The sequence below is a fragment of the Eucalyptus grandis genome, chromosome 6 (assembly GCF_016545825.1).
Source record: "Eucalyptus grandis isolate ANBG69807.140 chromosome 6, ASM1654582v1, whole genome shotgun sequence".
Classification (NCBI taxonomy): domain Eukaryota; kingdom Viridiplantae; phylum Streptophyta; class Magnoliopsida; order Myrtales; family Myrtaceae; genus Eucalyptus; species Eucalyptus grandis.
The window spans coordinates 18,550,984-18,578,236 of NC_052617.1; the positions used below are offsets into that span (position 1 = coordinate 18,550,984).

At 38.6% G+C, this 27,253-nt stretch overlaps 1 protein-coding gene across 1 annotated transcript in view; it reads right to left on the reverse strand.

Annotated features, from left to right (window-relative positions):
- Positions 1-2,814: 2,814 nt before the first annotated feature.
- The window catches only part of LOC104448727 (NAC domain-containing protein 37), a 73,461-nt gene continuing 49,022 nt past the window's right edge, over positions 2,815-27,253 (reverse strand). The window contains exon 6 of the mRNA XM_039315776.1: positions 2,815-3,383. Within this exon, the coding sequence (XP_039171710.1) occupies positions 3,064-3,383 (320 nt within the window). The 3' untranslated portion in view covers positions 2,815-3,063. The remainder of the gene's footprint in view (positions 3,384-27,253) is intronic.

The window sequence follows — 27,253 nt, forward strand, 5'->3', positions numbered from 1 at the left end:
AATTTGAGTTTAAACTCTATTTGCTGAAGGAAGAGGAAGACTTGCCTCCTGTCTTGGGGCTATTTGTTGTTTTAAGAATACAAAACAAATTTTAAGGATGTCACAACCTCCTCAAAAGGTTCAGGGCTTTGCGAATGGTTTAGAGGCAATACCAAAGATGGACCAATGGTAAATGCAATTAACAATCAAACTATAGAAAAGCAGTGCAGTAACGAAACACCCAAGAATTGAAATGGCTTTAAGGTAAATGCAGAAATGAAAACTCAATACAAGTCGGGTAAAGAATATAGATGACTTTGCTATTAAGCCCTGGGACGGCAAACCCCATGAACTACAGACAAGTCGAATTCAATTTCTTTCCTAAAGGATTAACCTTCTAACTAAGCTGAACTAAAATGTCCATTAAAACCCTAAACTATATATGTACTAACTAAGTGAAACTAAACTAATTCTAATCTAATACTAACACTTAAAATCTAACAAACTGATCAAGGCCCATTTTGCTAACCATTCTCTAATTTTCCTCTACATTCGAATTTTTATTTTTATTTTTTATTTCTGAAAAAATAGGGCGAACTCGGGTCGGGCCCGTGGCCCAGTCCGGATATGGCCTATACAATGGTCTTATGGGCCAGGGCAAATGTACACGATTCTGGCCAGAAGCCGAACAATGTGAGGTTGTTCACATGGGCTCGAATCAGGAAACTAAACCCAATTCTCAAAGACATTGACCAAGCCCAATCTAAATGAACTAATTTCAGCCCAAATCTACCTATACTTTAGAAAAGCCCGGACTGATTCACCTCACAAGCGTCCAGCACGTAACGAACTCGAAACGTGTTCCCGGCGTTCAACGCGGGGAGAGTGAAGCGAGTGTAATGTAACTCGAACTCGAAACCAGATGCATACGAACTTCATTCCAGAATGCATGAAATCAATGACATAAACTCGCTTGAATCCGATTTGATCTTACAGAGGACATGCTGTTTCGGTTCAAACATCGTCTCTAAGAAATATTCTACCAAACAGGCTATACGCCTTTGGCTGAAAGATGAGGAAACACATTCATGAATTCAGGTTCGATACCGATCTAGTGCTAAGTCGATCCAGGTTGTTCGCAATGCACAGGATAATCTCGAATTGTCACCGAAATTAACCCAAGCCGAGAAGAAAACATCGCGAACCTAACTTCCTCGAAGCAAAACCGATCAGAGCGTTTAACGTTACCTGATCGACGAAGCGGAACGACGGCTACGGCTGGCGATTGAGTCTACCGCAAAATCTTCAGCGACCGCTCGGCCGCTTAAATCAACACTGGTCGAGTTCTACGCGCGATTCGACTCACTCGAAATCTTCGACTTTGAGAGGCAGGGGAAGGCCGATACTCCAGTCGCGGTCTCGGTTCGCGTTTTTTCCTCAAGCAAGAGGGAGGGGCGCCGGAGACCTGTGAGAGAGGCGGAGATCGGCCACGTTCGACGGCGGCGGATGGGAGCCAGATCCAGAAGCTTCTCGAATTCTCTCTATCCACCCCCCTCCCCCCCCCCTTCTCTTCACTTCGCTCTCTTGCGTTGTTCCCAAAAAATCGTTCTTCCCCTGGGAGTTTTTTTTTTTTGTTTTTAGAGGAAAGAGAGAACCTAAAAGGAAACGTAAGATATCAATGACTGTGTTTGCTTAAATGGTTAGCTCAACGTATCGATATTATAATCACTCATTTGCAAATCATTTTTTTTAAATGTGACGGCGAAATTCGAATTTCGCTAAAGTATCACTAAGGAAGTCCTTCAATTTTGCAAATTCATCAATTAGATTTTTCTTTGTATAATTATATCTCTCATTTATTAATTAAAATTATACACGAAAATAATGATATTGCTGCCGACTTGATATTTTATATGGTACTTAGAAAATGAAGAATGTTAAAAGACAAAATCAATATAACAAATTAAGGAAAATGAAATTTCAAGAAAATATAGACAAACGGATGGGAGGTAATGCACTAATGGCATCATGCAACCTCTAACCACGGCCCTCAGGGGTCTCCGGACAACTAAGGTCAATGCCTAGTTCGCATGACCCAACCCAAATCTGCTGCATTTAGGCGATCCCTGTCGATCCTCGCCTGGGATCCCTCGACGAGCCAATGATGGGGTCGTGCAGGCAGACCTGGTAATCAATAACAACAGCTAGTGATCGGCAGCTGTGATCAAGCAATTATAATCATCGCCTATATTTATGACTCCTATTAGGTGTCGTGGAGGGCACCATGATGGTGTACTCGCTTGTGCTAGTTATTGGAGGGTCCTAATGATGTGAGGGAAGAACTTCTAATTCGGCATCTTCATTCTCATACCTTCACTCTTGGATCGGTGCAATTTCGCCAAGTGCATTGTCAAGACTATTCTGCAACTGATATTGCTACTGAAAACCTCTACAGAATTGTCTCTAGGCTACGCGACGACAATGCCTCCCAGAAGGCAGTGCTACTCAAGGTCCAATCGGATGCATTACTCAAGGTCCAGAGGCAGAGAAAAAGGAAAGTCGGGCCATCATAAGCCCAGAACTTATCACCAAATCTTCGTTGATGAAGCTGAACCATACACGTTTTGCCTAATGATACGGCATCCAACTGATGTTTCATGTACTCAAAGCTGTCAAGTTGCAAACAAACAGGGGAAACACTACTGTTATACTATTAACATATGCAAACCCAACACATCCAGATAGCATATCTTTGTCTTGTATGCTTTTTTAAATCACCTGCAGGTACTTGAATTCAAGCTAGGCCTAAAAAAAAAACAGATCTGTCTCCCGCATTGAATAAATAAAACCATTTCCCCCAAATGCCATAATCTACTACATAGTCTCAGGTGGCAGATGCCACCTCAATTTACTCACGAATATTCCATCAAATAGCATATAGTATGTACAAAGAATCCACCCTACAAGAAGCAGAATGCATCCGAACAACATCAGTGCAGGTGGTAGGATTGCCGACCTACTTCATCAAAACTTTGCCTTTTGACTGCATGCCCCATCTGTGACTCTGAGTACTGAAGAGATGAACTAGAATGGCATGAAGCACAGGTACTTCTTCTGGAGCTTCTTCAATGCTCCATCAGTCTTCCTCCTTCCGCCAGGACCAGGAGAAGGTGCTCGGCCGCTGTTCGACCCGTCACTACTCTGAGAACTCGATGTTGGAAGGTACTTCCTCTTGAGCTTTTTCAACCTCCCATCTGCCTTGTTTCTTCCATCAGCGGATGGTGTCTGTCTACTGTCCGACAGTTGGCGGCTCTGAGAAGCTAAAGTCAATGGTGGACTGCCATCCCTATTGACTGGTTTGCCATCTCTGGCATTCTGTGAAGATCTCTCTTCGATAGGCAATCCTGTAAGTTAGCACCAGCTATTCAGGACCCTTCACTAAATGGTGATCTGAATGAAATCTTGTACTGATTTGGCAAGCTTTAGGATGAACAAAACAGTGGCTTAAGAGGAGGAAATGAAGTAGATCTTTTGATCAAATTAATTTACTTGTAATTAGCAGTTTAAATGCATCGAAATTACAAAATCATACATATAGGGTTCTGACAACATAGGACCTAAACCACACAATCACTGGACTTTCTTGATCAGACAGGCAAATTTCGCCGCAATGACTAGAACTTAGGCAATACTGATGTCAATTAAGCTGGCCAATGATATTAATTACCAATTAGGCTACATTCTTAGCTATAACTAATCAATTACATATGTTTACATGAACTAAAAAAGCATGTTTTCCTTCTCATACGATGCAGACATAAAATGTGCAAGCCTTGAAGAAGATTTTCACCAGAAAAACGAGCAACATCAATGATCAGGTGAGATAGAACCAGCAGTAGCTCCTCTCTATTGAAAATCAGATGCAAGGGGGCCAAAGAAGATACCTGAAATTGCTGCTTGGACAACAACGTCATCTGGCTTTGAAGAATCAGTGACATTAAGGTTGCAATCAGCATCCCTATGCTCTACATGCTCTCCACTTTCAACTTCTGATTCCAGCATCGCGACCAGATAATCAAAGATTTCATCTGACAACATGGTCATGCAGCTTGAATTATCCGACTGGGAAGATGGAGATTGTGGAATGCCAAGGTCCAGCAATTCTAAGTAGTCACCAGGATCGATATGATCCAGCTCAGGCAGACTTTCAATGGGATGGCTAAGAAAGAAACTGGATGCACGTCGCAAAATATTGCAGGAAGTGGTGTTAACCTACAACAGATAAAAGTGTTGATGAGCCAGGAGAAAGCAACATTCGGGAGGCAACAGCAGTGACTAGCGTCCATGTAACCAGGCACGAGGATGCAGATTATTACAAGAAGCAAGAAATCCTTATTTTAGAGTCCAGACATCCAATCACGAGAAAGTTATGGAAAAGATCATTTACAAGCATATTTCAATGGTGAAGACCATTCTTTTACTATAATATGAGCCAACTGATCCTAGGCACATAATGGTAGTTATTGATAATCTCAACCAAAACTTTCACGAGATCACTTGGCAATTGAAACGTGACTATCTTTATCTCAGAACTGTTCTGCTCTTCTCAGATTGATGCAGCAAGTTTACATTTTCTGATCAATTGAACTAATTTTCAGTTAGTGAACATAATGCACTTATTTTGATGCTTCAGCATCTTGAAAATTCACAACCGTAAGTCATTCTGAGTAGTAAATTTATATATTTCCAATGTTAACTAGGTGTTGCTAATCGATCTAATTTTATTCAAGAATTTAGGAAGAACCGAGCAACCACGAACAAGCCCGTAAGGCACACCTGCATCTGGTTTGTTACACATTGCTTGGTAGGTATGTTGAAATTATCTGGAGACAGAGAGTAAAGGTAGTTTTCTCTACGGAACTCAGTACCCGCAGCATTTTGCAGCATTTCACTGTTAGATACTGGCAAGCTGCCACTGCGGAAGACTTTGCAGAGCGATTTAGCATCCTGCACAAAATCCAACCCAAACTGTTTGTCGACTGGCAGTATGACTGGGGAAAGGGGAGGGGGTTGGGGAATGCATCAGTGAATTAGTGTAGACAACGTGGAATTCGGGTAATACCTTTGCCGAAAGAGCTGCTCCTGACACCTTCGAAGTCATATAGTACTCCAGCATCAACCAATTAGTTTTTTCAACTTTCGGGCCTCGTCCTTCGTAGAATTCATGAGTTTCTTCCCAACCATTGATGAAAGCATCACCAAATATCTCACGGGCCTCTCCTCTAGGCATCCAGAATCCACCTTCTGCCCCCCTGTTCTCCATTGAGTTCGTGAAGTACCACGTATTTTCTGCTAAGATCAATTATGGCAAGTAATGTTAGTCAACATGTGCAATATTTTAGCAGCACACTGGCAGATAAAGAGGAGTTTGAGGAGCAGATCACCTGGCAAAGTTTCAGGTAGACAGTTGAAAGGGTTCACATCTGTTATCACATTTGCTGGAAAAAGTCTGCACGAGCCATGCAAAACATGAACTTGAAGAGCTCCTCATTTGAACTGATATTTTTTATATCAAACAGAGGGGCGACAGCCGGAGGACACATCTCGAGCAATATCGGAGAAAGGCGAAATTTTTCAGCGAGCAAACTTCGTCCTGAACCGAGCACAAATGGAAAGTGAATGATGGTAACAAAATACGGTCATCAGAACCATGGACGAGAGAGGCCAGAGACTAATCTATTAGCCTGCAGAAATGTTATTCTACTTCGAGTCCTCAGAATAATTGCGAAGAACTAAGGAGAAAAAACAATGCAGCGGACACCCAAAAAGGGGTAGATATACAACCCTTTTCTTAGATAATTCTCTCAGACCAGACCCAACACAACCCAAGTCTTCATTTCTAGCACCCTCTTGAACAAGAATTTCAGAGCATCAGATGTAGTTGTCTCAGCTGGCACCCTAGAGAGATCGGACTAAAAATCATTTATAAGGCAATTGGATGCCATCGACAAATTATCAATATATTCTTTAGCTTGGAAGATACGTCAATCAATGCGCAAACTAATGTGAATATCGACGACGAGCTACAATATCTACAGATTCAGGCAGAGTGATACAGAGACGTGATGCAGAGCTATTGAACAAAAACAGCAGGTATCAGCTCCATTCGAGCCCAAACGAAAGAAGAACGAACTAACTAGTTGAATTAAATCAACTGCCATGACCATTAAGCACGGGAGCTTCTGCTGATGCTGAACTCGGAAACTATCCGTCCTATAATGATAGACTAGAGACAACAGCAGAAAGGCGAACCCATTGAACTAAAGTCGAAATGAAAGCTACGAAATAGCGCTAAGGGAATTGAATCAGGCCGAATTCCTAACCTGGAGGAGATGATGACAACAAAGAAGAAGAAGAAGAACGAACCAGCCACGACTCGAAATTCCTTAGCCTTTACTCAACAAAGGAGAACGAGCGGTCTGAACGGGTATTTATAGGCTGCCACTCGAGTGAAGACAGTGAACTCAACCATGGTCTTCTCTTTTCCTTTTTTCTAATCCAGAACTCAACCATGGTTAATTACGCTATAGGCGGAAACAAATTGAGCTGACGTGTCATCGTAGATGAGTAACCACGCCGACCGGCACTTGAGACGAGGTCGTTTATTTGAATTCTCGCCGAAAGAAGAAATGACCGGCCCTAGATAAAAAGCCGCTGTAAGCGGAAGAGTTAATTATGGATATTTTCATCCATTAAGAGAAATATCGTACGTTTTTTCGAGTCTTCCAGAAATGCCTAAATAGTTTTATTTGGAAATATTTTTATTGCGTGGTGGCAAATGGCGTTTGTTCATATACGGGCCATGTGACTCTTTAGATAGAATCATTCAATCATCTTATCATGTGATATAACTTTCAAGAATGTGAATTTCAGTTGGTTGAGTTGGTTGTTGAATTTTAATGAAATTTGCAATTTAAGTTATAAACTTTGATTATAATTATTTAATGCATTAATTCCTATTTCCATGCAAAATATACATTTTAATTGGAATTTGATAAGTTCTTGGACAAACCAAGAGATAAATGAAAAGTTCAATAGACTGAGTGACCATATTTTAAATACTCGATAATACATCTCACTAGGCTTGCTTGTTTGAATTTTAAAAAAATCAAAAAGTATTTTCTATTTTCTCACCAAAATGTAAAAACTACAATAAAAAAGAAAAAGAAAAAGAAAGTCATATGTGAACCTCAGCATCAATATTTGAATATTGTGAAAATTCAAGAGTTTCCAATTTAAGAAAAGTCGAAGTGTGCAAATTGTGAAATTTAAATTAAGTAAAAATTAAAACTCAATCCGTACAGGTTAAATAATTTTGGATGAAATGTTAATTTTATCCAAAATTCAGAAAATGAATGAAAAATTTCGCATTTAAATTAAAATGTCGGCATTTATAAATTGGGAAAGTTTGGAGCATTTTTAATAAAAGCTAAAAGTATATTAACCACATGATTGGTCAAGTCTCGGCAAGCGTCCCGACAAGTCGTTCGCTCGTGCACCTCCTCATCGAGCAATCGCAAAGGTGACTGACTAATCAGTGGGGCCAACGGTCGATCGGCAAATTGCTGGAGTGGGATGGCGATGGTCAAAGACATCATCGTAGTCCGTCCAGTAAGAGCTCGACATGTGGAAAAGTATAAAAGGTTGACCTGTCATGGTGGCCCCCAGCTGCTTAGTCGGTAGTTTCTCCGAAATTTCAGTGGCTGACTGGACTAGCCGGGGAAAAAGTCGCACTTTTTTTTTCTTTGCCTTTGCAAATTTAGGAGGGCGAAAATGGAAAAGAGAAAGTCAATTCTCATCTAGAAATTACCATGTGAGAGCAGACAATTCGCTAAAAAAGAGGCCGCCGATGACCCTCGCAAAGAGAATATCGATGGCCATCGACAAATTATTATAAAAGCGTACTACATGCATTAAACATAATATAAATTGTTGAAGATAGTGACATTTACGTGGGTCTCATATGGATTCCACCAAATTAGATAATTCAAGTTCAATTAGGTATATATTCTAAAATACTCGCTCACGCTCATCATACCAAGTCTATACATGGAATGGGGCACGAATTAGTGATAGCTTCTCGCGGTAGCCCAAAGGAGATTAAGCCTATTGTCTTTCACAAGTTCGCAAATTTAGTGATGTGGGAGCATCAAATTCCACTTAAAACCATTTGATGTTTATGTAAACAAAGGAAATTGTGGCCACAACATGATCCAATGGTCCCGTAAGGAGAAAGTGTCTAATATAGAATTTTCAGAAATTAAAGAATAAAGGCTATTTCAACTGAATAGAAGGTTAGAGGGCTATTTCCTAATTAAGTATGTTCCTAATATGAGTATGTTACTTAGTTCAAGTTGGTTTCCTAATTTGATGTCTCCTGTTTTAGTATTTCTTAGCTTGATTTTTCTTAACATAATGTTTCCTAGTTTAACATTTCCTGATATAATGTTTCCTAATTTGATGTTTCTTAATTTAGCATTTCCTAATTCGATGTTTCCTAACCTAACGTTTCCTACTTTAACGTTTCCTAACTTAACGTTTCCTAGTTTGGTGTTTTTTAATTTAGTGTCCTAGTCCCTCTATAGATAAGAGGTGTATTCTCAGTTTTAAGCATTCGAAATTTTTAGTTGATGATATATAAAAATTTCTCTCAAGTGCGTAATTCCTTTGGTTTTTAATTCAATTCATTGGCGATGAACCTATAAGTTCTTTTTTCTTTACTGGTGGTATATACCTTAATACCTTGGTGGTGAACAACTCTATCCTAATCTTATTTTATCTCAAACTCATCAAACACTTTAAACATGTTTAACAATCTCACCCAAACTCATCAGGCATTATGCAAAGTACTAGAAATTTGCATGGCCCAATCTGTTAGGATCCTCCCGAGGTGAACTATCAAGTACGAATGGTTCCTTTGACGAGGAGATTCGTACGCTTAGCGCGAGCCCTCCATCTATTCATATTATTTTGAAGCCACCACTAATATATTATAAATTGATGAGAAACCCAAGGCACAAGATTTTGTCTTTACTTTTACGAAATAGAGATTTTGAATACGGGGACTAGATTATGTTAGATTAACTCTAATGCCCTTTTGGTACATTTTTTTCTTTATGAAATTTTTTTGGATGCAATCTTTTTTTTTTTTTTATCAATTTCTTTAATCTAAGCCACTAATGTGTGAAAGTGATCGATCATGCATGTTGTGCAGACAGTAAAAATTACACTCAATAACTAAAGTAGTACATAAATTGCAAGAAAAATTAAAGAATCTGAAATGTACAAAGCAACCCCAAGGAAAGCCTCATCATCAAGCTTCGGACGAGGTCTTATGCGCTGCGTATGTTTTAGGTTAAATGCAAAATATTTAGGTTAAAGGAGTATTGGTTAAAGTATAATTTTGGAAATCGATTTTAGTTTAAATAATATTTGGAAAAAACTACACTTGAAAAGATCTTTAGGTATATATTTTTAAATAAATTATTTTTAAATCTTCTTGTGACTAACTATTGGTAGCTGGCGAGGGCCACCTCGGGTCGCACAACCCCTGGCAACCCCCCGAGGTGGCCCTGGCTTGAGGTCATGTGACTTTGAGTGAGAGTTGCTGGTGCCAAATTTTGCTCGTTGGCAGCTTGAGCCATTTGCCTGCAATGTCACGTGAGCCTCCAGGCAAGGGCATTTATGAAATTATGAAAGTTTAGTGAGGGTAAAGTTGAAAAAGAATATTAGCATGTCAAAATGCTAAAACTCAAAACTTCTTCTGGTCTTGTCTAAGAGGACTTTGGAAATATAATGCAAAAGCTTTCTAAAAATTTTGCCAAATGCCTCAACATTTGCATAAGGACTTTTAGTGGTGATGTTGTTCCCAAATGCAGCATAAGAATCAAAAGATAAAGATGCAATAATTTAATATATGCATGGCCTAGATGACACACCTAGGACATGAACGACTAGACAGGAATTATCTAATTAACGCATTTTTGTCACCATAATGCAAACGTATCTAATCTGTAACTTAATTTAATCTGTTTGGATTTTCTACATTTAATTAACATGATAAATTCAAAATTACCTCCTTAAACAACTACATGGCCGAAACCTACATGTGCATTAAATGATGAGCATAACTTAAATTGTTTAATGATATGCATGACTTAATATTACCAAATGATATGCGTAAATGTGGGCTAATGAATGATAGTAATCAACGAATAACACAAATTAATGCCACAGTCACCTAAATGAGACATCAAACTATTTTTATATTTTCTTGATTAAGACCATGAGTATGCATGCAGCAACTAAACAAATATTCATGATAAGATTAATTCAATTAAAAGATAAATGAATAGCCTAATATGAACTCCTAAATGCTGAATGATGTGTATACTAAACTATATAAAAATAAACATGAAGTAATGCACTAGTGCAAAGACTAGTTAAATGAAGCCTAGACGCAATTTGTCGTGGGCGAAATTCTTCAAATAAAATAACATGTGTATTCTAAACTACAATGCATAACCTAAATCACTATCCAACATGCATAATGAATATTATTCTATATGAGATAAGACTAAACAATAAACCCTAGATGCAGCTTTTATGAAATATTAATAAAAATTAATCCCTAAAGACTATAACATGGTCATGATTTTTCTATATCACGTGACATACGCGTGATATGACTTAAACTAACATGCATCTAACTAATATTAACTCCAATATTAAAGAATTGCAAGGACATATTAAAGAATTGCAAGGACATGTACTGTACAACATGAAATATCGACATTCTCATAATGCAATCTATATGGAATGCTAATTTAATTTTTTTGTATTTTTCTTTATCAGTGAGTTTAAGAAAACTGATACTATACCCTAGGAAAAAACATATAACCGAAATACATTTATCAATTTGTAAACATGCAAAACATTTTAAGATGTATCAATATAAATTAAAGCCCATCAAGATTAGTCAAGAATATCCATAATTATTATTCAAGATGATTCAAGATTATTAAAGAAACATGCAAGGCCGAGAATCATCAAGGATCATGATGTTTCTTTAATATCTTTCGCAACGAAATATCTTTCACCAAGCGTTATATTTTGATTTTTACTAAAGGAAACTCAGGTTCTATGTTAAATTTGGACAGAAAGGGTCAAATGCGAATGAGACTATATCTAGTATATAATTTCGAATCTAAAGAAGTTGTTTAATATGCTTAACACACTTAACATGAGCTTAATATCAACGACAATTAATGTCAAAATCTAATTAACAGTACCATCTACACTCACTTTAACATAATAATGAAAGCCCATTAAAATTAAAGTGGTTTATACAATATCGAAGAAGATTCGACAATGCTGGATATTTACAAAAGCGTTCGGAAAGAATTGCTTTCTAATAAGTTTGAGGACACATCGTCAGAACCAAATCGAGGACGCTAGACAATGAAGAGACACTGCTTCTAGATGGATATGAGGACATAATGTTGGAATCTAATCAAAGACTCTGGACAGTTGTAATAACACTTAGCAAACACCGCTACTAGGTGAGTAGGAGGACACAACATCGAAATCTAATTGATGACGCTGGATAGTGAAGATAGCACCTAGTAAACATTGTTTTTAGATGAGTATGTAGACACAACATTAGAATTTAATTGATGATGCTGAACAGTGAGTTAATACTGGAATTTAATCAATAGTATAGACACTTGCCGGAATTGAATCTACGATAGGAATCTTAAGCTACAACTAAGCTAAATTAAGCAAAAGTAAAAGGTAAGATAAAGTAGTTTTGTATGTTGTTCGATGGGCTCTTTATTGGATTGCATGCGGTATTTATAGGCCAATTTAGTAACTATTAGTGGTCAGTTACTCCCTTCTCAAGAGTTACTCCACGTTCTCTATTGAACCATCTTATCCACATCTAGTTTTTGACTTGTTCGACAATATTCTCTGGCTTGTCTAATGAGGATTAACAACTCCTCTTGAGTTTGGTGCACTTTTAATTGTTCCTGCTTAAATTCACTGTGAATGTTATGTCTCCAATAGCATCTCTTGACTTTGACACGAGGCAACCAGTTGCTTCATCATAAAATTATGTATCTTTGCTTGTATGTTCATCAAAATTTAGCCTAAGCATTCTCGAAATCCTTGGCTATTCTTTATTTTTATAACCACTATGGGTTAGGCCAATGTAAATTACAGCCCACATGGGGCAACAAGTGTGATTTTAGAGTTTTCTACCCCTCACAACCAGCATGCGTTTGCAAGGGTATTTTTGGGTGTCAACAGACATTATACTTGCATAGAATAAAAACTCTTGATTTTAAATGCGATATATGATTGAGAGGGCTCAAAGATCCAATTCTCCAATATAATATGCAATATATAATGCAAAGGGAACCCAAGGGATTATGACGACTATATATTAAACACGGAATGGCATAAAATTGAAACATTATGCGTTGTTCAATCACATGGTACCGATTCTATCCTTACCAACCCTACCTTGATTAGAACTCCAAAAACACCAGGTGAGATCATGGCAAGGAGGGGCGGCCACCAAAGATGTTGGGAAAATCCCATATGATGATTCGAAGAAGACAAAATAATCAATGACTACTAATGCATGTATTGGTTGAGTAAGACTAGGTGAGAGATGCACAAATCAAAATGCAAATGGTGTCCTAATAGCATTGAGCGGGTGTAGAGGTGTGTACAAGCTGTGGGTATCTGAGTAGAAGGTGAACAAGCCTAGACGGTGAGTTCGATAAAGCTTGGAGATACCATGAATAGGTGAATAGCTTGGTAGAGCCATGATTGTCAATATGCTTAGATGGATCGGAAGATAGAAGCTCAAGTGAAGTTGATATCCTTTCCTAATGTCAAAGGTACCCCAAGTATAAAGTGAAAGATTAATGATAATTGGACGAACCTTTATGGAGGTGAACAAGTCATGAAGAATAGGAAATTAATGGAGACTTGGAAATACCAAACAAGGTAAATAGTTTATTTAGTCTTGTTACATTGAGATAGTGAGTAAGACCCATGGATGATGGTTCGTAAGTTGAGTAGAGCAAATAGCTTAAATATACTCACATATTGTTGATATAATTAGCTGACTATATTAATTGAACATGCTTATAATTGATTTATTATTTGGATAAGAGACCCAAAAATTTCTTTGACTAATATTATGTGTCAAAAGGGATTGAATAGCTATCTTCAGGGATTGAAATTATGAAAAGAAGATTATAGATAAATCAATTGGTTTATTACCAAATTCAAAGGAATTAATTATTACCAAGGCCATATAAATTTAGGAAGACCTCCCAATTATCTAAAGATTTGATTGTATGGGCGACCAAATCTTCGGTGATTGTGTCCATCAATTCTAACGGCCAATTGATCCTCTTGAAGATCCTCCAACGGCTAGTTTAAAGATTGAAAACTACATAAGAAAATCAATACATGTTGCAGGACATAAGGGGGAAGAGCGAGAAAGTTACAAACATTGATATAGTCACATTCTATTTGATTACTACAATCGTGCTTATATCCAAGTTCTGTTATACTCTTTAGAGAGTTGTTCTAATTGTAATACGTGATTTGAGCATTGTACAACTGTGTTAGCAGTGCTTGATCAGTGTAGTGTAATCTACAACTTTGGGTAGAAACAACACGCATTATGTTGTAACTACTCAAGAGATAATTATTGGATTCTAACCTTATTGGTAGTTGTTAATCTAGGAGAGTATACATAGGCTTAATCTAAGTCGAATCACTATAAATCTACATGCATCTATATTTATCCCTTTGCTTTTTAATTTAACTATTTCATAGAAGCACCACACTAAATATTAGCAGCTCATTCTAGCATATATCAAACTAAAGGTCATCTATTCAAATGTCACAAATTGCATGTAAATCACTTTGAGTCAAGGTCACATGTTCATAGGCCAAAAACCTAATGATACCCCAACCTTTAACTTCGGCCTTAATTCTACCATGATTTTGTTTTTGTCTAATAAAAAATTCTAAATTTAGGTCAAGTCCTAAATTTACTATAAACATTTTTTTCTCTTATGAAAAATTCTCAACATTAGATCCGGTCCCAATACTACCATAAACTTTTTTTTTTCCATAGTAAACCGCCAATTTTTACTAGACTCCCATCACATTAACCATTCATCCAATATCACCCTTATTGGTACGTCATTGCTATAGTTTTTCCCTACATTTCAAATCCCAAAAGGTGTCTTTTGGAGATGAATTTCCACATTGCCCTAACAGTATCTTCTTGGATCTAAAATTTGGATAAAATTAGACCAATTAGAGTTGGCTTCCTTTAATTACTCTTACTTTTAAGAAAGTTTTCCTTCCATCTTGTCTGGGAATGTTTGATTTTGCGCTCAATCTTCAATCTCTTGTGCTCGAGGTCTTCCATCTCATGTGATTGGAGAGCTTGCGCTTGGGACACTCCATTTAGGATGCTCGAATAGCTCGTGCTCAAGAGTTTCCTATCTCTTGGTTGTCAACAAAAAACTTTTAATGAAGGTAGATTTAGTAAAAGTTGGCAAAATTGAGATTGGACGTAGAGTTGGGAATTTTTTTATGATATTAGTCCATTCTATCTACATATCAGAAGTAGCGAAGTGTTTGCGCTCGTACCTTAAATTACAAATAAAAAATGAAACAATGACCCCAATTGAGCATTTTGCAGCGAATGTGAGAATCACGGATAAGATCTTTGCCGTGCTGAGTGGGGGCTCATCATCATTGCTCCGCCCCTTGTCTAATGTGAGAATCTCATCCTCGCGCAATGTAAGATCGCTACGGTCCCAGGATTTCTATGTAGTGGATCCACATGAATCGCTTGCGTGCTAAGGTCACTCCCTGTCCAAAGAGATAGGAAGTTCAGAAAGACGACATGTCGATTGTCATTTTCCCTTTACTATAGTGCAGCGCATTTGGTTAACTTTCTTTCGGCATCGCAGTGCTCTCGAAGGTTACCAATCTTTTCAGCTCTTGCGCACGCAACGCGCCATCCGCTTGCGCAATGCGTGCGCACCGCACCATGGGCCTAAGTTTAACCCGAATTCCACCGGGTACGTTTATGGTTTGATTTATCCGGACAACTGAGGCCAATGCCTGGATCACATGACCCAAGCCGAATCTGCTGCATTCAGGCAACCCCTGTCGGTCATCACCCGGGATCCCTCGATGAGCCGATGATGGGGTCGTGCGGACCTGGCAATCAACAACAACAGCCAGGCGACCTAAATGATCGGCAACCGTGATCAAGCAATTATAATTATTTACCTATATGGGTCTTACAACCCTTATTAGGTGTCGTAGAGGACACTGTTGCGGTGCAATTTCGCCAAGTGCATTGTAAAGACTGTTCTGCAACGGATATTGCTACGGAAAACCCGCACAGAATTTTCTTTAGCCGACGCGATGACGATGCCTGCCATAAGGCAGTGCTACTCAAGGTCCAATCGGATGCATTACTCAAGGTCCAGAGGCAGAGAAAAAGGAAAGTCGGGCCATCATAAGCCCAGAACTTATCACCAAATCTTCGTCGATGAAGCTGAACCATACACGTTTTGCCTAATGATACGGCATCGAACTGATGTTTCATGTACTCAAAGCTCTCAAGTCGCAAAAAAACAGGGGAAACGCTACTTTTATACTATTAACATATACCGACCAAACACGTCCAGATAGCATTCCTTTGTCTATATGTTTTTTCATATCACCTGCAGGTACTTGAAATCAAGCTAGGCTTAGAAAAAACAGATCTGTCTCCAGCATTGAATAAATAAACCCATTTCCCCCTATGCCATAATCCACTAAATAGTCTTGGGTGGTAGATGCCACCTCAATGTACCCACGATTATTCCGTCCAATAGCATATAGCATGTACAAAGAATCCACCCCACGAGAAGTAGAATGTATCCAAACAACATCTGTGCAGGTGGTAGGATTGCCGACCTACTTCATCAAAAATTTTCCTCTTGACTCCATGCCCCATCTGTGACTATGAGTACTGAAGAGATGAACTAGAATGGCATGAACCATAGGTACTTCTTCCGCAGCTTCTTGAATGCTCCATCAGTCTTCCTCCTTCCGCCAGGACCAGGAGAAGGTGCTCGGCCGCTGTTCAACCCGTCGCTACTCTGAGAACTCGATGTTGGAAGGTACTTCCTCTTGAGCTTTTTCAACCTTCCATCTGTCTTGTTTCTTCCATCAGCAGATGGTGTCTGGCTACTGTCCGACAGTTGGCGGCTCTGAGAAGCTAAAGTCAATGGTGGACTGCCATCCCTATTGACTGGTTTGCCATTTCCGGCATTCTGTGAAGATCTCTCTTCGATAGGCAATCCTGTAAGTTAGCACCAGCTATTCAGGACCCTTCACTAATGTGATCTGAATGAAATCTTGTACTGATTTGGCAAGTTTAGGATGAACAAAACAAGGCTTAGAAGGGGGAAATGAGGTAGATCTTTTGATCAAATTAATTTACTTGTCATTAGCAGTCTAAATGCATCGAAATTACAAAATCATGCATATAGGGATTCTAACGTCATAGGACCTTAAACTACACAATCACTGAACTTTCTTGATCAGACGGGCAAATTCCACTGCAATGACTAGAACCTAGGCAATACTGGTGTCAGTTAAGCTGGTCAATGATATTAATTACCAATTAGGCTACATTCTTAGCTATAGCTAATCAATCACATATGTTCACATGAACTAAAAAAAATGTGTTCTCCTTTCTCATATGATGCAGACATAAAATGTGCAGGCCTTGAAGGTGATTGTCACCATAAAAACGAGCAACATCAATGATCAGATGAGATAGAACCAGCAGTAGCTCCTCTCTATTGAAAACCAGATGCAAGGAGGCCAAAGAAGATACCTGAAATCGCTGCTTGGACAACAATGCCATCTGGTTTTCAAAAATCAGAGACATTAAGGTTGCAACCGGCATCCCTATGCTCTACATGATCTCCACTTTCAGCTTCTGAGTCCAGAATTGCGACCAGATAATCAAAGATTTCATCTGACGACATGGTCATGCAGCTTGAATTATCTGACCAGGAAGATGACGATTGTGGAATGTCAAGGTCCAGCAATTCTAAGTAATCACCAGAATCAATATGATCCAGCTCAGGCAGACTTTCAATGGGATGGCTAGGAGAGAAACTGGATGCACGTCGCATAATATTGTGGGAAGTGGTGTTAACCTACAACAGATAAAAGTGTTGATGAGCCAGGAGATAGCAACATTCGGGAGGCAACAGCAGTGACTAGCGTCCATGTAACCAGGCATGTGGATGCAGATTATTACAAGAAGCAAGAAATCCACATTTCAGAGTCCAGACATCCAATCCCGAGAAAGTTATGGAAAAGATCATTTACAAGCATATTTCAATAGTGAAGACCATTCTTTCACTATAATATGAGCCATCTGATACAAGGCACATAATGGTAGTTACTGATAATCTCAACCACAACTTTCATGAGATCACTTGGCAATTGAAACGTGACTATCGTTATCTCAGAACTTCTCTGTTCTTCCCAGATTGATGCCATAAGTTTACATTTTCTGATCAATTGAACTAATTTTCAGTTAGTGAACATAATGCGCTTATTTTGATGCTTCAGCATCTTGAAAATTCACAACCGTAAGTCATTCTAAGCAGTAAATTTATATATTTTCCAATAACTAGACGTTGCTAACCAGTCTAATTTTATTCAAGAATTTAGGAAGAACCGAGCAACCACATAGAAGTCCGTAAGGCACACCTGCATTTGGTTTGTTACGCATTGCTCGGTAGGTATGTTGAAATTATCTGGAGGCAGGAAGTAAAGGTAGTTTTCTCTACGGAACTCAGTACCCGCAGCATTTTGCAGCATTTTACTGTCAGATAGTGGCGAGCTGCTACTGCGGAAGACTTTGCATAGCGATTTGGCGTCCTGCACAAAATCCAACCCAAACTAGTTGTTGACTGGCAGTATGATTATGGTGGGGGGGAGGAAAAATGCATCAGTGAATTAGTGTAGACAATGTGGAATTTGGGTAATACCTTTGCCGAAAGAGCTTCTCCTGACACCTTCGAAGTCATATAGTACTCCAGCATCGACCAGTCAGTTTTTTCAACTTGCGGGCCTCGTCCTTCATAGAATTCATGAGTTTCTTCCCAACCGTTGATGAAAGCATCACCAAATATCTCACGGGGTTCTCCTCTAGGCATCCAGAATCCGCCTTCTGCCCCCTTGTTCTCCACTGAGTTCGTGAAGTACCACATATTTTCTGCTAAGATCAATTGTGGCAAGTAATGTTAGTCAACATGTGCAATATTTTAGCAGCACACTGGCAGGTAAAGAGGAGTTTGAGGAGCAGATCACCTGGCAAAGTTTTAGGTAGACGGTTGAAAGGGTTCACACCTGTTATCACATTTGCCGGAAAAAAGTCTGCACGAGCCATGCAAAACATGAACTTGAAGAGCTCCTCATTTGAACTGATATTTCTTATATCGAACAGAGGGGTGACAGCCGGAGGACACATCTCGAGCAATGTTGGAGAAAGGTGAAACTGTTCAGTGAGCAAACTTCGTCCTGAACCGAGCACAAATGGAAAGTCAATGATGGTAACAAAATACGGTCATCAGAACCAGGGACGAGAGGCCAGAGACTAATATATTAGCCTGCAGAAATGTTATTCTACTTCGATTCCTCAAAATAATTGCGAAGAACTAAGGGGAAAAAACAATGCAGCGGATACCCAAAAAGGGGTAGATATACAACCCTTTTCTTTGATAATTCTCTCAGACCAGACCCAACACAACCCAAGTCTTCATTTCTAGCACCCTCTTGAACAAGAATTTCAGAGCATCAGATATAGTTGTCTCAGCCGGCACCCGGGAGAGATCGGACTAAAAATGATTTATAAGGCAATTGGATGCCGTCAACAAATTATCAATATATTCTTTAGCTTGGAAGATACGTCAATCAATGCGCAAATGAATGTGAATATCGACGACAAGCTACAATATCTACAGATTCAGGCAGAGTGATCCAGAGACGTGATGCAGAGCTATTGAACAAAAACAGCAGGTATCAGCTCCATTTGAGCCCGAACGAAAGAAGGACGAACTAACTAGTGGAATTAGATCAACTGCCATGGCCATTAAGCACGGGAGAAAGGCGAACCCATCGAACTAAAGTCGAATTGAAAGCCACGAAATAGCGTTAAGGGAATTGAATCAGGCCGAATTCCTAACCCGGAGGAGATGATGACGACAAAGAAGAAGAAGAAGAACGAACCAGCCACGACTCGAAATTCCTTAGCCTTTACTCAACAGAGGAGAACGAGCGGTATGAACGGGTATTTATAGGCTGCTACTCAAGTGAAGACAGTGGACTCAACCATGGTCTTCTCTTTAACTTTTTTCTAATCTAGAACTCAACCATGGTCAATTACGCTAAATGCGGAAACTAATTGAGCTGACGTGTCATCGTAGATGAGTAAACATGCCGACCGGCACCCGGAACGAGGTCATTTATTTGATTTCTCGCCGAAAGAAGAAATGACTGGCCCTAGATAAAAAGCCGCTATAAACGGAAGAGTTAATTATGGATACTTTCATCCCTCAAGAGAAATATCATACGTTTTTTTTTAGTCTTCCAAAAATGCATAAAAAACTATTTTTTTTATTGCACGATGGCAAATGGCATTTGTTCATATACCAATCATGTGACTATTTAGATAGAATCATTCAATCATCTTATCATGTAATGTACATTTCAGGAATGTAAATTTCAGTTGGTTGTTGAATTTCAATGAATTTGCAATTTAAGTTATAAACTTTGATTATAATTATTTGATGCATTAATTCCTATTTCCATGCAAAATATGCATTTTAATTGAAATTTTATAAATTTTTGGACTAACCAAAAGATAAATGAAAAGTTCAATAGACTGAGTGAGCATATTTTAAATACTCAATAATGCATCTCACTAGACTTGCTAATTTGAATTTAAAAAAAAAAAAAAAGCATTTTTTACTTTCTTGCCAAAATGTAAAAACTACTAAAAAAGAAAAAGTCATATGTGAACCTTAGCATCAATATTTGAATATTGTGAAAATTCAAGAGTTTTCAATTTGAGAAAAGTCAAAGTGTGCAAATTGTGAAATTTAAATCAAGTAAAAATTAAAACTCAATCCAGACAAGTTAGATAGTCTTGGATGAAAATGTCTATTTGTTTGCAATTGAACAAAGCTTTTCTCGCCAAAATTTAAAATATTATCCAAAATTCAAAAAATTAATAAGAATTTCGCATTTAAATTAAAATGTCGGCATTTATAAATTGGGAAAGTCTGGAGCATTTTTAATAAAAGGTAAAAGTGTATTAACCACATGATTGGTCAAGTCTCGGCAAGCGTCCCTGACAAGTCGTTCGCTCGCGCCCCTCCTCATCGAGCAATCGCAGCAGTGACTAATCAATGGGGCCAACGGTCGATCGGCAACTTGCTGGAGTGGGATGGCGATAGTCAAAGACATCATCGTAGTCTGTCCAGTAAGGGCTCGACATTGTGGAAAAGTATAAAAGGTTGACCCTGTTATGGTGGCCCCCAGCTGCTCGGTCGGTAGTTTCTCCGAAATTTCAGTGGCTGACTGGACTAGCCGGGGAAAAAGTCGCACTTTTTTTTTTTTTGTTTCCTTTGCAAATTTTTTTTTTTGAGCAAGTTTTGCCTTTGCAAATTTAGGAGGGCGAAAATGGTTCGAGATGACTTTGTGCTGGGAGTTGGGCAATTTAAATAGACTACTGTCAATTCTATTATAAAAAGGACAAAATTCACTAGCTTTGGTGATAAGGTAGCGTTCATGATATAATGCTGATGTTCTATCTTAGTCAAAAGGCACATTAAGAATATATATATATATATATATATATATATATATATATATAATTTAGATTAATTAACACAATTGAGAGAAGTGATAGTGCGATACAATTAGTTAAATTAGTCTGACAAACACATTTTGACCATTTGTCCCCTAGTGAATTGATAATGTGCATCGCCCGATGGCCCATTCGAAAAAGTTTAATAGATAAGAATTTCTTAATTTAGTAACAATGTTATTTTCACTTGTAAAATAAACTTATCAACTTTTACCATGTTAAGTACCACTACTACCTCTGAAATTTGTGAAATCGGACATTTAGTCTTTGAATTGGTGCATTTTTTTCTTTTCCAAATCAAGTCCTTTGGACTTTTGATTTGTTTAATCAGGTCCTTGAACTTGTAAAGAGTTTTGGTATTGAAATATCTAGTGTAGTGTCCGTGTCGAGAAATATATCAATATACGGTTCCTTTTGTCGTTAGTCAATTTGCTTTATTGAAGTAGGTATTACATGTAGGCAATGCCTTCTTTGCTTACTCCTATGTGGTTTTCCTTCTCTTGTCTTGATCTCATCTCGCAGGATGAGGTGTGCTGACAACAAAAGTCATAGTTCCTCAGACAATCAGAATCCTTTTTCCTGCGACTTTGGCGTTCGGCATAGCACGTGGTGCATGATTGTTCTAGACGACATTGAACCGGCTTTGCCACTTTACTTTCTTAATCCCACAAGTAGGGCCATTGATCGAAAACGAAACTTCGACCCAAAATCAACTTTGTCATGTCGATTGTACTTAGCATGATGGGTTGACTGCCGGTGCTTTTGCCCCGTGAAAAAGCAACAATGGAAAAGAGAGTCAATTCTCATCTAGAAATTACTATGTGAGAGTAGACAATTTGTTAAAAAAGAGGCTGCCAATGACCCTCGCAGAGAGAATATTGATGGCCGTCGACAAATTATGATAAAAGCGTAGTACGTGCACTAAACAGAATATAAATTATCGAAGATAGTGACTTCCGTATGGGTCTCACATGGATCCCACCAAATTAGACAATTCAAATTCAATTCGATATATATTCTAAAAGTACTCACTCACACTTGTCATACCAAATATATACATGGAATGGGGCACAAATTAGTGATAGCTTCTGGTGGTAGCCTAGAGGAGATTAAGCATGTTGTCTTTCACAAGTTTGCAAATTTAGTGATGCAAGAGCATCAAATTCCATTGAAAACCATTTGATGTTTACGCAAACAAAGGAAATTGTGGCCACAACATGATCCAATGGGTCCCGTAAGGAGAAAGTGTCTAATATAGAATTTTCAGAAATTGAAGAATAAAGGCTATTTCAACTGAATTGAAGGTTAGAGAGCTATTTCCGAATTATGTTCCTAATATGAGTATGTTACTTAGTTCAAGTTAGTTTCCTAATTTGATGTCTCCTGTTTTAGTATTTCTTAGTTTTATGTTTCTTAATATAATGTTTCCTAGTTTAACGTTTCCTGATATAATGTTTCCTAATTTGATGTTTTTTAATTTAGCATTTCCTAATTCGACGTTTCCTAACTTAATGATTCCTAGTTTAACGTTTCCTAACTTAATGTTTCCTAGTTTACGAAACAGAGATTTTGAATACGGGGACTAGATTATGTTAGATTAACTCTAATGCCCTTTTGGTGCATTTTTTTTCTTTATGAAATTTTTTTAATGCTATCTTTTTTTAATCAATTTCTTTAACCTAAGCCACTTATATGTGAAAGTGATCGATCATGCATGTTGTGCAGACAATAAAAATTACACTCAATAACTAAAGTAGTACATAAATTGCAAGAAAAATTAAAGAATTTGAAATGTACAAAGCAACCTTAAGCAAAGCCTCATCATCAAGCTTCGGACGAGGTCTTATGCGCTGCCTATGTTTCAAGTTAAATGCAAAATCTTTAGGTTAAAGGAGTATTGGTTAAAGTATAACTTTGGAAACCGATTTTAGTTTAAATAATATTTGGAAAAAACTACACTTGAAAAGAACTTTAGGTGTATATTTTTAAATAATAAATTTTTATAAAAAAATCTACTTGTGACTAACTATTGGTAGCTGGCGAGGGCCACCTTAGGTTGCGCAACCCCTGGCAACCCCCCAAGGTGGCCCTAGCTTGAGGTCATGTGACTTCGAGTGAGGGTTGCTGGTGACAAATTTCGCTCGTCGACGGTGTGACATCCCGAATTTCGGATTCTGTTTTCAAGTGAATGAGTTGGGCTTTTCATCGACGTGTCTATAGTTTTTTCCCTGAGCTGATTACTCACTGGATAACTAGTATATTTGATGGAGCTGTTAAGGGATTTTAACGCAGTAGACTTGAGAATTCGACCAGAAATTGACTGCTCGACCGTGCGAATCTACAGGGGTCAATACAACACTGTTAAAATCAATCAGAGATCAAAAATAGGTCGATTCGACTGATGTATGTGATTAAAGTGTAGGTGATTCCACCTAATTGCAAAATTCTCGTCGAACAACACTAAATTGATTTTTCTGTCATTTCTGTACCCTATGCCCGTATTTGAAATCTCGAGATTTTCACGGCAACTGAGAGTTGCCAATGAGTCGAAGATATACAATGTGACTCGAAAATAATCGACCACGAATCAATTACACTAAAAATTTCCAAAAGCTACTCGGTAAGTTAGGTCATGCTAAAATCGCGCCCGGTTGAAATTAACCATGAATTTAAATCCAATTTCTGAAGTTCTGTCATGTCACAATTTATTTTAGGAACGTCAACTCATCCTCTGAAGATTTTTCTTCAAACCCGAGATTTCGGCGAAAAATCAAAGTTGGGTTATTTTGAACCGGGAAAATTAGAGGGCCGTTTTTTGTCGCATTTTTTGCCGTCAAGTCGGTTCAATTGACGAGGAAAAATCATGAGATGGACGATAGCACCTTGGCTGATTTTATGGGAGCCAAATTGAGCTCAATTGGAGTAGAAATTGAATCAAATTGAAGGGCAAATGTTCAAAATTCGTAGCTAGGGGGTGCTGCAACATTTTGGGCTATTTGGGAAGTTTCTTGAGGAAGCCTTGGTGTGGATATTGGTTGAGGATGATAGCCAAGGTTGGTGGGGGCATGAACTTGAGTGTTCTTGATATTTTATGGCCCCCTCCTCATCTTCAGCAGCTTCCTTCTTCTTCTTTGGCTTCCTTTCTCCATAGTTGTTGTTCTTCAAGCTTAAGAAAACTAGAGAAAGCCAGCCAGCACCTCTGCAATTGAGCCAGCCACCGTTCGAGCCTCCTGCTGCCCGTCGAACGCCGTCACTGCCGCCCGTCCGCTCGTCTGTGATCATCCTACGGTCCCACGCCGTCGTCCACACCTAGTCGCCGTTCTCGCAAGTCGCCTAGCCACCGTCCGTCGCCATCCAACCAACCGGAGTCATCACCATCGCCTGCTGCAGCCGCCTGGTCCATCTCCTTGTCGTTTCCGCACCAACCAGTCACTCGGACCACCCCTCCCAACAACAAGCAGAAGCCGAATTGTCAGGTTAGAGCTGAGAGCTTGTGGCCCATTTTAAGAGCCGTCCAGACCTCTGTTGGTATCGCTCCAGGCTTGTTTATCGCTTGCCTCCGCATCACCGTCGCCATGGACTCACCGGCCCGCTAAATCGGTGAGTTTACTCACTAAACCTTTCTTATGAGGTTAATTATGCTTAAGGATTGATTAGTTTAGACTAAGTATAGATTAGGTGGTTATTTAGTTTAGATTAGTGATTTAATTGCTTAATAATGCATATTAGATGGTTAAAATAGATTAATTATGGGCTAAATAGATTGTACAATTTATCTATATAAGTGCATTAATTTTCTAGGCCCGTTTAGGTGGTTAGATTAGCATTTCTGGCCTAGGTTACAATTTATTGGATTTATTTCTATTTAATTAATTAATTTTGCTATTTATTTAATTATTTAATATTTTCCAGAAATTATACTGGGATAGTCGGTGACCGAAATTTTGTGCTGATTGCAGTGGTGTGCTTAGTTTATGCAATTGAGTGTTATTTGGTGCAAATTGAGTGGTGATTGTGATTTTGAGTATTTATTTCAAAATTACGAAATTTTGATATTTAATTAGAGAATACCGAGTGTCGGGTTTTGACACCGAAAATATTTTTAGATACTATATCAACAAATGAGATTTTAAAAGGGAGGATATCAATTTTTTTGGTTCAAATTGACCGTGTATCCACACATGATTATTTTACTGTGTGTTTTTAATACGAAGAAAATGGGCCAAGTACGTTATTTTAATTGGGACATTTGAGTGCAAAGCACAATGTCTTGGCTTGGATTGGATGGGTGCATGAATGGTATGAGAACCCGTTCTTGATATGAGTCGGGTGAACGATGCTCCTATGTGGAATGCCCAAAGTTAACAAATGCCGGTTGCAATAGATTCTAGACTGATGCTCCTTCAGAATTGTTGTCTCGAGGAAGACGTTACCATGCTCAATGGGGTGAGACAATGCTTGGTTACGCCAGAAGACCGCCAAACATCGAGTAGGCTGTACCTATTAGGCCGTGATAAAAATTGGAACGCACAATTGAATGTTTAAACCGCGCTTGATTATGGGACAAAATCGTATGGCACGGTATGGAACATGTCATAACGATTTGGCCTTATAATCGAAACCCATGTGGTTTTGTGAGATATGAGATGTGGCATTCCAATTGATTGAGTATTATTACTGCATATGGTTGAATATATGAACTGTGCTGACCTATAGGGAGGAATTGAGGCGAGGTGAGTCTCTGTGGTTGTGTGGTTGTGTAGTTGTGTGGTTAGGACGCCCCTAGGTGTATTTCCTTTCTAATCGGGGTTTAAGAGATAAACTTGCGAAGACGTTGTCTCACCCCATTGTGGACTCAATTCTTTTCATGTCCGTAGATTGCGGTCCCTCCAGTACGTTTTGGGCAGCCGAGGGGGTTTAGTGAGCAGAGTACCTTTTTCCCTATCCCCAGGACTTCCTGGCTCCATGAGCTCGTGGTGTCTACAATCTTGGTTGATGAGGGCTTACCTGAGTTTGTACCTCATTGATTCAGAGCGTGGTATCGTCATGAGCTTGATGGAAAACAAGAAGGTCCCCCGGATGGTTTTGATGCACCCGTTGTTAAGGGTGAGGAGATGGTTGGACTCCTTGACACCGACATCCCTAATGGTGTCATGGAAGACCCAAATCTCCCGAAGGTCTCAGAGGTCTCGGCTGAGGACTCCTATGCCTAATTAGCCAGGTGGCTCTTCTTTTTGGAGTAGACCTTTGTTTAAAGTCTAGTGTTGTCTATAAACTCAGCTTGTTTATGAAAAGAATTTTGTGAAAATGGTATCCCGCTTTTCTATCTCATATTTGTGTTGTTTGGGGATTTGTTTGTTCGCTTCCGCATGTGCAATAAAAAGAAAGGGTCGGCGACGCGTCTTAGGACGTCGCAATTTTATCGACCACCGAGAGGTGTGCGTGCGCTCAAGGTTCGGGGCGTGACATGCAGCTTAAGCCATTTGCCCAGAATGTCACGTGAACCTCCAGGCAAGGGCATTTATGAAATTATGAAAGTTTAGTGAGGGTAAAGTTGAAAAAAAATATTAGCATTCTAAAAATGCTAAAACTCAAAACTTCTCCGGTCTTATCTAAGAGACTTTGGAAATATAATGCAAAAGCTTTCTAAAAAAATTTGCCAAATGCCTCGACACTTGCATAAGGACTTTTAGAGGTAATGTTGTTCCCAAATGCAGCATAAGAATCAAAAAGATAAAGATGCAATAATATAATATATGCATGGCCTAGGTGACACACCTAGGACATGAACGACTAGACAGGAATTATCTAATTAACGCATTCTTATCGCCATAATGCAAACGTATCTAATATGTAACTTAATTTAATCTGTTTGGATTTTCTACATTTAATTAACATGATAAATTCGAAATTACCTCCTTAAAAAACTACATGGCCGAAACCTACATGTGCATTAAATGATGAACATAACTTAAATTGTTTAATGATATGCATGACTTAATATTACCAAATGATATGCGTAAATGTGGGCCAATGAATGATAGGAATCAACGAATGACACAAATTAATGCCACAGTCAACTAAATGAGACATCAAACTATTTTTCTATTTTCTTGATTAAGACCATGAGTATGCATGCAGCAACTAAACAAATATTCATGATAAGATCAATTCAATTAAAAGATAAATGAATAGCCTAATATAAACTCCTAAATGCTG